The 13,805-nt window shown below is 46.1% G+C and overlaps 1 protein-coding gene across 1 annotated transcript in view; it reads right to left on the reverse strand.

Moving 5' to 3' along the window:
- The window catches only part of CDC42BPB (CDC42 binding protein kinase beta), a 709,648-nt gene that overhangs the window by 464,572 nt on the left and 231,271 nt on the right, over window positions 1-13,805 (reverse strand). The window contains exon 8 of the mRNA XM_078660224.1: window positions 11,744-11,992. Coding sequence (XP_078516350.1) covers window positions 11,744-11,992 — 249 coding nt within the window. The remainder of the gene's footprint in view (window positions 1-11,743; window positions 11,993-13,805) is intronic.

A 13,805-nucleotide genomic window follows, 5' to 3' on the forward strand; every position in this document is an offset into this window, starting at 1 on the left:
AAGGGAAGGAGAATGGGCGGTTTAAAAGGGGGGTACGGAAGGTAGGGAAAAGGGGGGGAGAAGGGTAGTGGGGCTGGGGCAGGGGCTTATGGTGTGGTAGGCGGACGGGTCGCGCACGGAATCAATTTACCTTGATAGTAGTCCGGAAAACCAGAAGGAGGGTGGCTAGTTAGCAACCCATCCAGGTAATGTGGGGCCACCTGCGAAGCATGGGGCCAGTCCAGTCACCGGGTGTCTTGGACCTGCTTGTGGGCACTGTGGAAAGAAGGAAGGAAGGACTAGTAAACATCTATATGGCATTACTGGTCTGCTGCACGGGAAGATGTACATGTTTATTTAGCGCCCGGCAGGGGTTAAGGGGCTTAGAACCTGCAGGGGCTCTGGTCTTAGACTATAAATTTGGAGTGGACTGTGAACGTGATTGCTAGGGAGCATAATCGTCACATACCTGCTGTCTGTCTGTGCCTGGGTAGGCCGTCTGTAATCTGGCCGGTGTTCAGCACGTAATCTGTGGGTGAGTTGAAGTATTGGTTAAGAATTTGTTCTTCGGTACGAGCGCGAAATTCAAATCACGCGATCCCAAAGGAGGGGGCCTGGCGAGGCGGGCATTTACCTGAACGATTTGGTCTGTCTCTGCAGGAATAAATCTCCGCGCGTGAGAGACGGAATCAAGTTTCAGCGTTTGAAAGCCGGTGGCCGCCGGGTGTGTGTATGTAATACTTCCGTGAAGGGCGGAGTCAGAGGGGAGGCATGGGGTGTGGGCGTATCAGACACGCCTTCTGATACGCCCACATCCCGTGCCTCCCCTCTGACTCCGCCCTACACGGAAGTATTACATACACACACCCGGCGGCCACTGGCTTTCAAACGCTGAAACTTGATTCCGTCTCTCACGCGCGGAGATTTATTCCTGCAGAGACAGACCAAATCGTTCAGGTAAATGCCCGCCTCGCCAGGGCCCCTCCTTTGGGATCGCGTGATTTGAATTTCGCGCTCGTACCGAAGAACGAATTCTTAACCAATACTTCAACTCACCCACAGATTACGTGCTGAACACCGGCCAGATTACAGACGGCCTACCCAGGCACAGACAGACAGCAGGTATGTGACGATTATGCTCCCTAGCAATCACGTTCACAGTCCACTCCAAATTTATAGTCTAGGACCAGAGCCCCTGCAGGTTCTAAGCCCCTTAACCCCTGCCGGGCGCTAAATAAACATGTACATCTTCCCGTGCAACAGACCAGTAATGCCATATAGATGTTTACTAGTCCTTCCTACCTTCTTTCCACAGTGCCCACAAGCAGGTCCAAGACACCCGGTGACTGGACTGGCCCCATGCTTCGTAGGTGGCCCCACATTACCTGGATGGGTTGCTAACTAGCCACCCTCCTTCTGGTTTTCCGGACTACTATCAAGGTAAATTGATTCCGTGCGCGACCCGTCCGCCTACCACACCATAAGCCCCCGCCCCGGCCCCACTACCCTTCTTCCCCCCCCTTTTCCCTACCTTCCGTACCCCCCTTTTAAACCGCCCATTCTCCTTCCCTTACAGCACGCCCCTAATCAGACAACCCGGTCCTGATGACGATCCTAATCAACGAGGATCGAAACGCCGTCGACCTAACAGCCCAACAATAGGCACACCCCTTCTCCGTGGCTCAACATTGAATTGAAAGATCCACTGATTACTGTGATATCACTCTGTCACATGTTGTCTTGAGCCACTCACGGTAAAATATTTGCACTTTTGCTCACAGTGCGCCGCCCGTGCTGTTCACTTCTTCACTTGCGTCGCCACCTTCACTTTGAACACCTTGTGCACCGAGTTTTATATGGTTGTCTTTAATTCAGTTTATGCAGTGCTGCCTCTAACTGTATATAAGTCCGACCATGAAATTAATGTTATACTATAAAGATGATTAACTATCTCTTCGCATACCAATGACTGTTCTCCTTCTTTCCTTACAAGTAATGCTGTATGCATGCATGTTTAATTGTCTATATATCTTTACCTCTCAGGAAATTGTTTCTTTGTTGCACCTTACCTACCCAGTTCTGTATTGGTATATGGGTTATACTCCTGTAAGGTTTACATTCTTCTTGATCCTGTCACTGCATCTTTGGGATCACAGGAGCTACTGTAGGCTGGGCACCCCTTCCCATGTGTCTCTTCTAGGGCTGGGACTATTACTCTGGCGGCCGCTGTCCTGGATACTGACTCTAATTGCCAGATGCCTTCCCTTAGGATGGCCACCAGTGTACAGTACAGTCCCCTGCCAGACCCCAAGATGGCTGCCATAGTGGTCCACTCCACGTAGTTCTACTTCCCTGGGACATCAATTGGACATTGACCAGACCTTGAACCTATCCCCTAACCTGCTTACACATCAGGACTTGGAACCTGCGGAACTTACCCCAGACTGTGGAGACCAAGCGATTTGGCTAATGCCCAGTGGAGATACTAGATAGCTAAAGAGGAGATGGGTTGTGGACTCCCCCCACCCCCCTTCCCGTCACCTACCCAGCCGGACCTTGGGCAGATTTTTCCCTTGTTTCTACGTCTTATCTTCCTCCTACCCCTTTACCCTATCCCCTTACCCTTCCTTGCTGCATTCACCTTGTCCCCTATGTTCTTTAAATGCTTTTCTTGATACTTATGTAACTTTTAACTGATGTTAATTGCAACATTATTGTTCCTCATGTAAAGCACTCCGATTCCTTTGGGTCTAGCCAGCGTTATATAATAACTCATTAATTAAATATGTTCCCATTTAGTACTCTTTCTCTCTTGGTCTACTTCCCTAGCTCCTATCCTCTCTCCCCTGAATCTCTCCCCTTGCCTGCTACTCTGCCTAGCCTCCTGTCCTTTGTGCCCTTTGACTAAGCACTCCTTCTCCCCTTGTTGGGGAAAGATCCAATATTTATACTCTGGAGTCTCAGCGAACCCGCTGAGAGACTCCACTGCGCCAAGGGAGCCACTCACAGCTGAGGTATGGTATGGCACCCCTTGCCAAAGCACTCCCTCTCCCCTTTTTGGGGAAGGATCCAGTATGTAGGCCTTGGAAACATGCATGATCGGTGAAACAGCTCTGTGAATCAGTATTGCCGCGCCAACGCCGGGGCTATTAGAATGACATGGCAAGGTTTCCGTTTGATCTTTGAGAATTAGAGGAAACGAAGAAATGCGTAGGCCAACGCTCCCTCCCATGAGAAGTGGAAGACATTTCCCAGAGAACCTAGTTGAGGGAACCTGCTGGCGAAGGATCGGCACTTTTTGTTGAGAGATGTAGCGAACAGATCTAGGGTTGTTAATCCCCAGTAGTGAAAAACATTTTGCAACTGCTTGTTGTCTAGTTCCCACTTGTGACACTGCCTTGTGTCTCTGCTGAGTGAATCCGCCAAATCCTTCTTAACTCCTGGCACATGTGGACCTGAATCGATATGCCGTTGGCTATCAGCCATTCCCAGATCTGTTGAGCCAGGATTGAGAGGGTCTGAGATCTTGTCCCTCCTGCTTTAACAGATAAAACATGGTGGTGGTGTTGTCCGTACGGATCAGGATGGATGATCTCCTAATCTTTGGCAGAATGCTTGAAGACCCAGAAAGCCCGCTTTGAGTTCCAAGAAATGTATGTGACACTGAGCTTCCTGAAAAGACCATTTTACGTGGACCTGTAATCCTTGCAGGTGAGCCCCCCCCATCCGTCCAGGTAAGCATCCGATGTCATGACCAACCTTGGTTTCTTCATGAGGAAAGAGAGACCTTGAGAAAGATTGTCTTTGACCGTCAACCAGGATATTGCTGAGGCCATCCTTGAAGTGATTTATATAACGTCCTCGAATGATCCTTGAGATTGCCTCCATTGAGCGTCAAGCTCCTCCTGGAGAGGCCTCATCCTTAAGCGGCAATATGTAATCAGCGGGATACAGGGTGACATCATCCCAAGCATTGTTTTTTATTTCCTTACTGAAACGCACCTTTTTGCGGATGGACCCCTGACTGTCCTTTGCAGTCGTAGGATTCTTTCTTTTGTGGGAAAAGCTTTCTAGAGTGTAGTGTCCAGAGTTGCTCCTAGAAACACTACTGACCTGGAGGGATCCAGGGAGGACTTCTCCCAGTTGATTGAGTCCGAGGGAGCGAAAGAGTTGGACACAGGCGTACGCCGATCTCTTGGCGGCTTGAAGCGATGGGGCTTTGACCAACCAGTCGTCTAGATAAGGGAATACTTGATGACCGTTTCGCCGTAGAAAGGCCGGCATTTGAGCCAAGCACTTGGTGAAGACTCTCAGAGCCGATTTCAGCCTGAAATGAAGTACTTGAAATTGGTATTGCACCCTGTCACCTTGAACCTCAGAAATTGACGATGTTTTGCATGAATGGGAACGTGAAAATATGCGTCCAGAAGATCCAGTTAAGACAAATAATCGCCTGTATCCATTAGAAGCAGAATTTCCTGAAACAATAAAATTCTGAAAGGTTGGGATTTGATGAACTTGTTCAGTGATCTTAAGTCCATCAACTGCCTCCATTTTCTCGTCTTTCTTTTTATCAAAAAGAAGTGGGAATAAAACCCCCGATTGTGTTGATCGGGCGCCATTTCTTCGATTGCCTGCTTGATTAAGAGCAACTGGACCTCCTTCTTGAGAATACGGAGATGGCAATGAGAAGTCCTTTGTGAAGGCATGTTCGGAGGCTGTCGAACAAGTTCCAGGGTGTGATCATGGAGAAATACGTCTAACACCCACTTCCCGGAAGATAGAAGTTTCCATTTTTTGAAGAATTTGGAGCATATTAAGCCAAATTGAAGAGGGACTGCGGAACAGTGAAACCTCAATGTCTCTTGTTAAAATCGTGAGCCCTACCTCCTGATGGTTGGCGTGGACGTGCTGCTGGTCTAGAGTAGGTCAATGTTGAGGTTTGCTGAAAGGGCTGAGAAGTGTACTGTGTACGAAAACCCTGTTGGTGATAAGGCTAGAAACGCTGTTGAAGCTGACAGAGAGAGATATTGACCTCTGCCTCAGAAAGAAGAAAAGCTTTTTGCTGAAGGTTTCCCAAGGAATTAGCTTTCTCCCTATCCTTTTTGATTGATTGCAAAGCTTTAGCCACGTTTCCCAAAAAGCAACTCACTATCGAAAGGCATGTCAAGAATTTTTGCCTGAACATCTGGTCGAAAGGCAGTAGCCTTTAGCTAATCTTGCAGTCTCAGTACCACTGCTCCTGCCATATGTCTGAAGGCAGTTGACGAAATGTCCATGGCCATGTCAATCATTTCCGAGGAAGCCTTTTTACCCTCCGATAGCACCTCACATGCTTCCTTCTTGTCTTCTGGAAGGAATTCCAGCAAAGCTGAGATGTCGGACCACATCTGGCGGTCATACCTCCCAAGGAGAGCCAAGGCGTTGGAGGCTCGGATAGCAGTGGCTAACAAAGCGGAGAACCTTTTGCCGATGTTATCCAAACTGCGCCCTTCCTTGTCAAGGGGAGTAGAGCACGGAGAGGAAGTATTCTTTGACTACCTTTGAGCTGCCTGCATAATGACCGAACCAGGCCGGGAATGCCTGATCAGGCATGCGGGAGAGTCTTCAGGGGCCTTGTACTTCTTGTCCAACTGCGGTACTACAGCAGGAATAGAAGCTGGTGTTTTCATTAATTTCAAGCCTTCTTGCCACAAGAAGTCCACAATGGAGACGCAACGAGAGGAACGTTATGTAGTAGACCTAAATCATATAAAAAAACACTTATTCTGTTTAATGGGCATGGGAAGGTCGAAGCGCCTGGAGACGCACTCTAGCAGATCGTGAAACCAGCCGATATCTGCGGGTGGAGAGTCAGCTGAGGGTGGAGACGGTGGAGTGGGGATCGCATAGTCATCCCACTCGTTATGGATATCCTGGCCCAAACGCAATTCCCCTTCCTCCAACTGCAGGTCATCATCAACTTGACTTTGCACAGGAACGTGAGCAGGAGTTGGTACAGTGCTGCTCTTCTGCAGTGGAGGTAGCACCCGCAATGCTGCAGGGGTGACATCCTGAGCGGGAGGTGGAGGAGGAGCAGAATTTGCTTCCGGAAATCTTTTATAGTAGTCATTGAGCATTAGCCGGAAGTCAGACACCAATGAAATGGGGACATTAAAGAAGGGTTCTTGATATGGATAGTGTTCTTGGAAAGTGTCCAAACAATGAGAAGTGGGACGTTCCCTATCTGAAAAAGAATAGTCTCTTTCCAGATAAGTGGATGGATCCTCCATTATCTCTTCATCCTCTTGAGTCCTCGCACTTCATTCTGAGTTGTGAAGGACTGTAAGCAGACCCGAAGGGTCTACCATCTTCAGACTCCTGAAAATCTAGGAGACGTGCAGGAGGCAGAGGAGAAACCTTTGAGAAATAATGCATCAGGGAAGGTGCCGGTTTCAATAGCAGACCAATCTTCACCACCGTCGACGGGAGGATAGCGGTCGGTGGTGGACGAACCTGTTGAGCCGACGACAGTGAAACTCTAGTCGATGGAGATGGCTTAAGTGCGGTCAATGACGGAGATACCATCACCGCTGTCATCAACGCGGCCGCCGTCATCGTCTTGACAGTCGACACAGTAGGTGTCGCTGACAAAACTGTCGACGGAACGCCCACAGGAGCAGAGCCGGAGGTCGCAGACAGTGATTTCTTTGTTGACTGCGCAGTCGACTGGAGTTTTCTGTCAGTTGAAGAATCCCTGGGATGAGATAGAGGCGTCGACAGAGGGGCAGAACCCGACCTCTGACATGATGAGGAGGGACTAGACTGGCTTTTTTACCTCCTTTCTCCTCAACTCTCTCCTTACTATGAGATCTGGACTTTTTGGGGTCCTTAAGAGATGAAGAATACCCTTCTTCTTTTCGCTTCTTGGAGGAGGTATGGGGCTTCTCCTCAGCCTCAGAATCAGAGTCTTTTGCTGATTTCTTCCTCTGCAGCCAGAGAAGCAGCCTACCCTCATGGTCCTTAAGGGTTTTTGAGGAAAAAGTATGACAGTACTTCCATTCTCTGGGCTTATGATCTGGGTAAAGACAGTAGAGGCATTCTTTATGTGGGTTCTCAGAATAAAGTCTGGACTTTCCACAAGTCTTACAGGGCTAAACAACACTTTTTTGAGTATGACATAATGAAGAAAAAATGGGTACTCCCTCTCCTGACTGGTACCTCAGATGAAAAATGAACACAGAGATAATTATTTAGCTGGAGTTCAAAATGGCAACAGTAGAAACACTGTGACTGAGCAAAGCTCAGGGAGACTCCCTATCACACAACGTGTGCTTACATATCTCAGGGTACGGTGGACCTGCAGGGGAAGGAGATTCTATGGTCTACGATCTGATTGGCTGGAGTTGATATGTTTTTTAATAATGGTTATTGGTTACAGAAGTTAATGAATTCTTATGGGCTTTTCAATGTTAAGCTTTAATACTGCTATTTTACTGTTACCGTGGGACTCCCACCATGCGGACGGGGAAGATTCAAGCATGTGAATCTATAAAAGATACAATACTGGAGAACCAAACATACAACACTGTACTGCTCTATCCCTGCAGCACCGCATATCTACCTGATGCAGGCCAAGGGTGAGTTACGCACACACAGTGGAACTTAAAGAAAGGCAGTGAGCTTTTAGGCCTCACTCCAGTGACATTGGGTAAAAAGGTCCTGTTCACTACTACTGATCACTACTAGGTATGCCACCACCACTGCCCTCACACAGTTCCAGTCCTGGTAAAGTCAGTAGCCTTGCACTCCTATCAGGGTAGCACTTTGGGCGCCCCTCCGAGTCCAACAAGAACGAAATCCATGAGACAGTCCTATGTCATAGTGCCCATGCATGATCCATGTCTGCCTATGACAAAACAACATCAGTAACAGTACAGTTTGGCACTCATGACAGGGGTAGACTTTTTCAATCATGCAGAGAACTATTCTGTCCCAACACCATGTCCATGAAAGAATATTGGATACACTACTGGAGCAGCCCATAGAGCTCACCCAGGCACGTCTAAGTGCCATACTGGGACCTATTGCTCAGCCTAGGCAGTACATAGTGACCAGCTCACATCTAATGACAAATGTTGCAGTATCATGCGGTCTTGGATGGTCTGAGAGAAGTGCGTAAGCCTTCGGGAATAGTAGGCAGCAATTGGGCAGAGTCCTTACGCCTGTTGAAGTAGTAGACAAACAAGCAGCTGGCACGGACCGAGAGTAGGCCAAGGATAGCAGATGAGACCATGCAGTTGCCAAAGGTTTTGAGGAGTTGCATGGTCCAGTTGAGTAATGGGGAAAATATTCAGGTTTATATTCCTGGTGGATGCTTGATCCACTAGACTTTCTGGTATTTCATGGTGCATCAAGAGTGTTGGGTCACTAGGAGCAGGGCAATGGCAACGAGCTAGCTGTCTGTTTACTGGATGCCTTGGAACATGGCTTTGCCCATGCCCAAAGCAGTGTATTTGTCAAGGCTTCTTTAGAAAGCAAAAGGGGCTCTTAGCGGGTCTAACTAGGTTGTGTGAACTGCTTGAAAACATTTATTTTCACCTCAATGTGGAGTAGCTGGAGGTCAGAGACCTCTGCATCACCACATCAAAGGAGGCACTTTCTTCAGTGGCAGGCCCCGGGTTTAAGACCAAGCTAGCTTCTAGATAAGTGTTCAGACCACTGGCATCTAGAAGGTCCTCACACCAGTTATCATCAGTTTAGTGAGGAACATGTCCATCCCCATCTTCAAGTTGGTTGTTGCCTGTATCCATCCCAAAAAGGTTGTGGATTACCTGAGCCCATCCTTGATCTTAAGGAGGGATGTCAAAGCCTCATGGGTAGCCAAAAGGCTGCTGGGTGCAGTTCACTGGGGCCCGAAGGTGCACCGGAGGAAGCTGTGCGGGTGCCAAAGGGACGTTTCTAAGTCTGATGGGTTGTCAAACAGCGACTTCGACCAATATCATCTTGCGAAATGCTTTGTCAGCAGCATTGTTTCGCAAAAGTGCTCTATGTGCTGCAGTGCTACAGATGGCCTCAGAAATTTGGGTTGGCTAAGGCCAAGTGCCTGAAATGGCTTGGAAGGCGACTGAGTTTGGGAGTGAGACCAAGAGGCACGTTTACTTTCTCGTGACTTCTCATGAGTTCGGAAGTGGTGGCAAGAAACAGAGTCCCACTTGGGAGTTCCTATACTTCTTTTATGACTTACCTAATGACTGCTAGCATAACAAAGAGCTGCCGCAGGGAATGACTTCTGAAGCGGGAAGGGGACGTTCCACTTGGCTTCCACTGGTCACGGAGTGGAGTTTTTTAGTGTTTGGTGGTGTAAAGCTTTGTCTCGCTGTCCCATATGGCATTTGCGTACATCTGGGCAAAGTCACTGCAAACCAAAAATGAAAATGAAGGGATCTTTCAAAGATATTTGCTTGCGACAGTCTCTACAAGGCTTACACCCTTTAGTTTTAGGGTATGACTAATCCCTTACACACTGGTCTCATTTTAGTAACAACTTTGGAGAGCATTATCTCGATCAGAGACAAGGGTAGCTCTGGATCAGTCTGGAGGGACAGAATTAAAGTAACTGACGTCAGTGTAAAAGAGGTCACTTCCAAAGCGGAACAATATTAACAGGGAGCAATATCCAATTACCAGAAAACAGGAGTACTTCTAAAACATTGCCGGATCTAGCCTGATACCTGGGGAATATTCAAAATATGAGGAATCTGCAAGTAGATGTATGCATTTGAAAGGTACGTATTAAATGTACTTATTTATCTTGACTAGCATCTCCTTTGGACAAAAGAAGATTTAAACATTTAGATATTGTATCAGTATATTGAATTAGAGGAGCAAAGAAAAAAATTCTATAGCCATGACATATGTTTAATTTCTGTTACCTTGGTTGCCATTCTTTCGAATGGTGTTACCATTAAAATGAGCTCCACAAATGTTGCCATTATATTAGCTTCACTTTTCTTGAGAATCCGACCACAATGAACTGTGGTTAGTAGAAGCTAGTGAGAGTGGTTTGTTAAGAACTTTCAGTTGATCTGTTTTATGTGGCTCTGTAACATATACCAAGTATTGTTTGTTATAGATTTGCCATCTCACATCTTGTTTCCTCAACACAACCTTAACTTCTGACCAATGCAAAAAACTGATTGGATGGAAAAATGTCAAGTCTTGATAGAAATAATTTACAAAGACAAAAACTAAATTGCGAGAACAAATAAAAATAATAAGTTATTTTCAAATATCAAGATGAACTCAAATTCAAGAAACAAGAATGATTATTAATGAGGTTGTGCATACTCTATTTCACCATGTCACGCCCAAAGAGAAAGTTGAAAAAGTACTGACCAACCCTTACAATTCACCTGAAAGTAATGCCCCTAATGTGGATTAAATAAGCCAATCTTCAAGCAATTCAATCAGAAACATATGTCCTTTCAAAGGGTGCAAATGGAAAAATTGAGTATCAAAGGAATCATAAGACTCTGGAATGATAAGATCGAAGTAGAACAATATAAGCAGGGGATGCCCAAAGAAATGGACCAAAATCTGGGGGAGATGGAACGACTCCTGTGGTAGAATATAGACTCCACCACTCCTCAACGCTGGGCCCTAGTGGGGTGTCTGCCTCCTAGGAAGGGATGGAGAGGGCCTTTAGGAATGGGGGGGTGTATCCCATTGACAAGAAAGTTACCAATACTATAAGTAACCAATGCGATGTGTATCTTGTGTTATACTTCTTATGATCTTTTGATTCCAATAAAAAGAAATTAAAAAGATAGAAGAACTGCTAAACCAATGTATGGATTCTTAGTATATAATATATTGAAACAGGAATTTGAAACTTAATAGCTTAACCTTGACAGAGGACCTGTGCAAAACATCCCTCCAACTAATACTTGAGAAATATGAAGTTATGAAACCTCAGGCATTAGAATAGAAAGGAGGCGCTTATGCAGAGTTTCCATAACAACTTGGAACAATTCAGTTAAGTGTAGGGCACCACCTGGTTACAAGAGACCATGCGACTACCAGCTCTCTGAAACCACCATGGTGATAGTGAAATAGATCATCGAAATAGCATATCACAACCTGTAGTATATTTGATCTTCTACCACCATCAGATCCAGCAGTGTAGTGCCCCTATGAACAACGTTTGGTAAGGGTTTGAATGCAATGTTGTCAAACTTACAAAATGGCTTTCGTTCAAGAATAGATGTCACTAGCTGCAAGAACACCTGGATATATCCGAGGAGGGACAAATGTGACAAACAATACATGTACACAGAGCTAGTTATGAAGTCCTCTCCTTCTACTGTCATAGCCTTTGTAAAAACACTGGATGAGCAGCTCAGGCCAAATGGAGAATCATGAACATGCAGTACATCTTTCCCATCACATAAGCTGGTTACTTCTCTTTAGCACTCACAAAGGCATATGGAAGTAAATATTCTGGAGGTCTATGGTTCATTACCAATTCTCCACCTGAAAAAAGGACAAGATCTGCATACCAAGGACACCTTGACTCACAATGTCTGAAAACAAAAAAAAACTATGTGTCCAATTTAGTACAATATAACACAAATACTTTTAGAGATAGGTGATAAGTAAATGACATTTAAAAAGAAAAAGGAGGCTGTGAAATGATCTGAACAGATACAAAAATCCTAGAACTAACATTTGCTCTGAACAAAAACTTGACATTCTTTTTCTAATGATATAAAATACAGCTTACAGGATTCCTTAGTACATCATCATCTACATCAAAGTTTGAGGTATCTGACGGACTGCTGACATCTGGGATGTAAGGTGCTTCAAGATTTCGAATATTTTCCCAGTTTATTCCATCAAAAAAAGGATGCGCCTTGAAATCATCAATTCCATTTTGTCCCAGGCGGCGCTCCCTTCCACAAATCAGTCGCTGGATGAGATCTTTTGCTGTTTCAGATAGGTCTGGCACATGCGATGGGAACTGAAAACGCTCCTAAAACACAAGTTTAAAGAATTATTTCAGTGCGGCCATTACACAATGTAGACAAAGTAAAATCTATAAACGCAGATTGTGTCCAATATTGGCTTTCCTACTACCACTTCATCCCCATCAAGAGCCTTACTGTACATCAGCAGTATAAAATAGGACTGTGATTTGAAGAAAAAACAGCCACAGAATGAGCTACTTCATGATTTTAAAATAATTGTAAATTATTTGAAGAATACTTTTAATGTCGTTTGATCCCTACACTGGCGACGAGGGTTGGATAAACATGCCAAACATGATCAAACAAGCTTTGAAGGAGGAACTAGATATGTTGCTTGAACAACAGATCATTGAACCAATAGAAGCCTCAGAATGGTTGGCTCCCATTGTGGTGGCACCCAAAGGAGATGGGAAGATCCTGTTATGTACTGACTTGCACGATTTGAACAAGTGAATTTGGGTGTATAGACAACCATTACCAAACATTTCTGAAATGCTAACTATGGAGGGTAAAGGAGTTGTCTTCAGTGTTCTGGACATTTCCTCCGCTTATCATCAAGTCAATCTACACAATGAGTCTCGCCATCTAACATCTTTTGTGACTCCATTAGGAGCTTTTCGTTATAAAAGGATGCCTTTCAGACTAGCATCAGCTTCAGCTGTTTTTCAAAGGGTGATAAAGAACATTTTTGGAGACTTGAAGCATGTATTATGTTTCCAAGATGATGTGCTCATTGTGGGAGATAGTAACCACAGTCATGACAAATTGTTTGAGGAAGTGATGTTGCGATTAGAAAAGTATGGTCTAACTGTGAAGAAAGAAAAGTGCCGAATTAGAAAGAAGAAGTTACGTATTTAGGTCATACTATTAATGCCAAGGGAATTAGTCCCCAAAAAAAGTATTTTGGCAGCTGTTGAAAATGCACGCAGACCTGACTAAGGATGAATTGAAATCATTCTTAGGGTTAGCGGAATACTGCTTTAAGTATGTACAAAAGGAGGAGGAGCTTGGCGGGCATCCGAGATGGCCGCGTGAGCACAGCGCTCCCCGGACCCCCGCCGCTCCCGGCTTAATATCCTGCTTTAATCCTGATTTTTGCGAGGATTCATATAGAGGACGTTGGGCTGATCTACCTGGACCTTTCAGAAACTGATTTGGACATCGGGTGCCTGAATTATGTTCGATTGAACTTTTGGGCTCCACCCTCGAAGTGCGCCCGGGACTGGGTGAGGTTCGGTGGCCGTCTTGGAGTTGAACAACAACGGCAGGGGGATTGGTCTTGTGGGTCCCCTTCTTAAGTTTCGGTTTCGTTTCTGCCTCAGACTGGGACACTGGTGAGAGGGTCGGGCCAGAGCTGTGGCCGGGACACGAGTAGGTTGTCTGGCCCTTGGCTGCACTGTTCCTGGAGTGGGCTGCCTCTATCCTGGTGATACCCCTCTTGTAGTCCTTTGGTCCCGGGGCCTCCATTTCTGGTGCCCGGTCCGTCGACCCTGGTGGCTTTACTCGTGACGCATCTTCAAAATGGCGGGCAGAGGGGACCGAGAGACGCGCAAGACGAAGACACCTCTGCGCGGGGGTCCGGTTCAATCTAATGTTATGGATCGTTATACCCACTCTAAAGGGTCCCCCGGAGCTGCCCTGCCCGGTCCCATTGCGTCCGACCAAGTAGTGGATGCGTCGACGGAGCCCTCCTTGCAGGACATCATGGGCGCCATTTCTGGCATGAGGGAATCCATAGGCCAACAGTACGAAACCTTGGCCCACAAACTTGACACTGTGGCAATTGAGGTGAATTTGATTCGAGCCGATCTCTCCAAG

This window comes from Lissotriton helveticus, chromosome 9 (genome assembly GCF_964261635.1).
Source record: "Lissotriton helveticus chromosome 9, aLisHel1.1, whole genome shotgun sequence".
Lineage (NCBI taxonomy): Eukaryota > Metazoa > Chordata > Amphibia > Caudata > Salamandridae > Lissotriton > Lissotriton helveticus.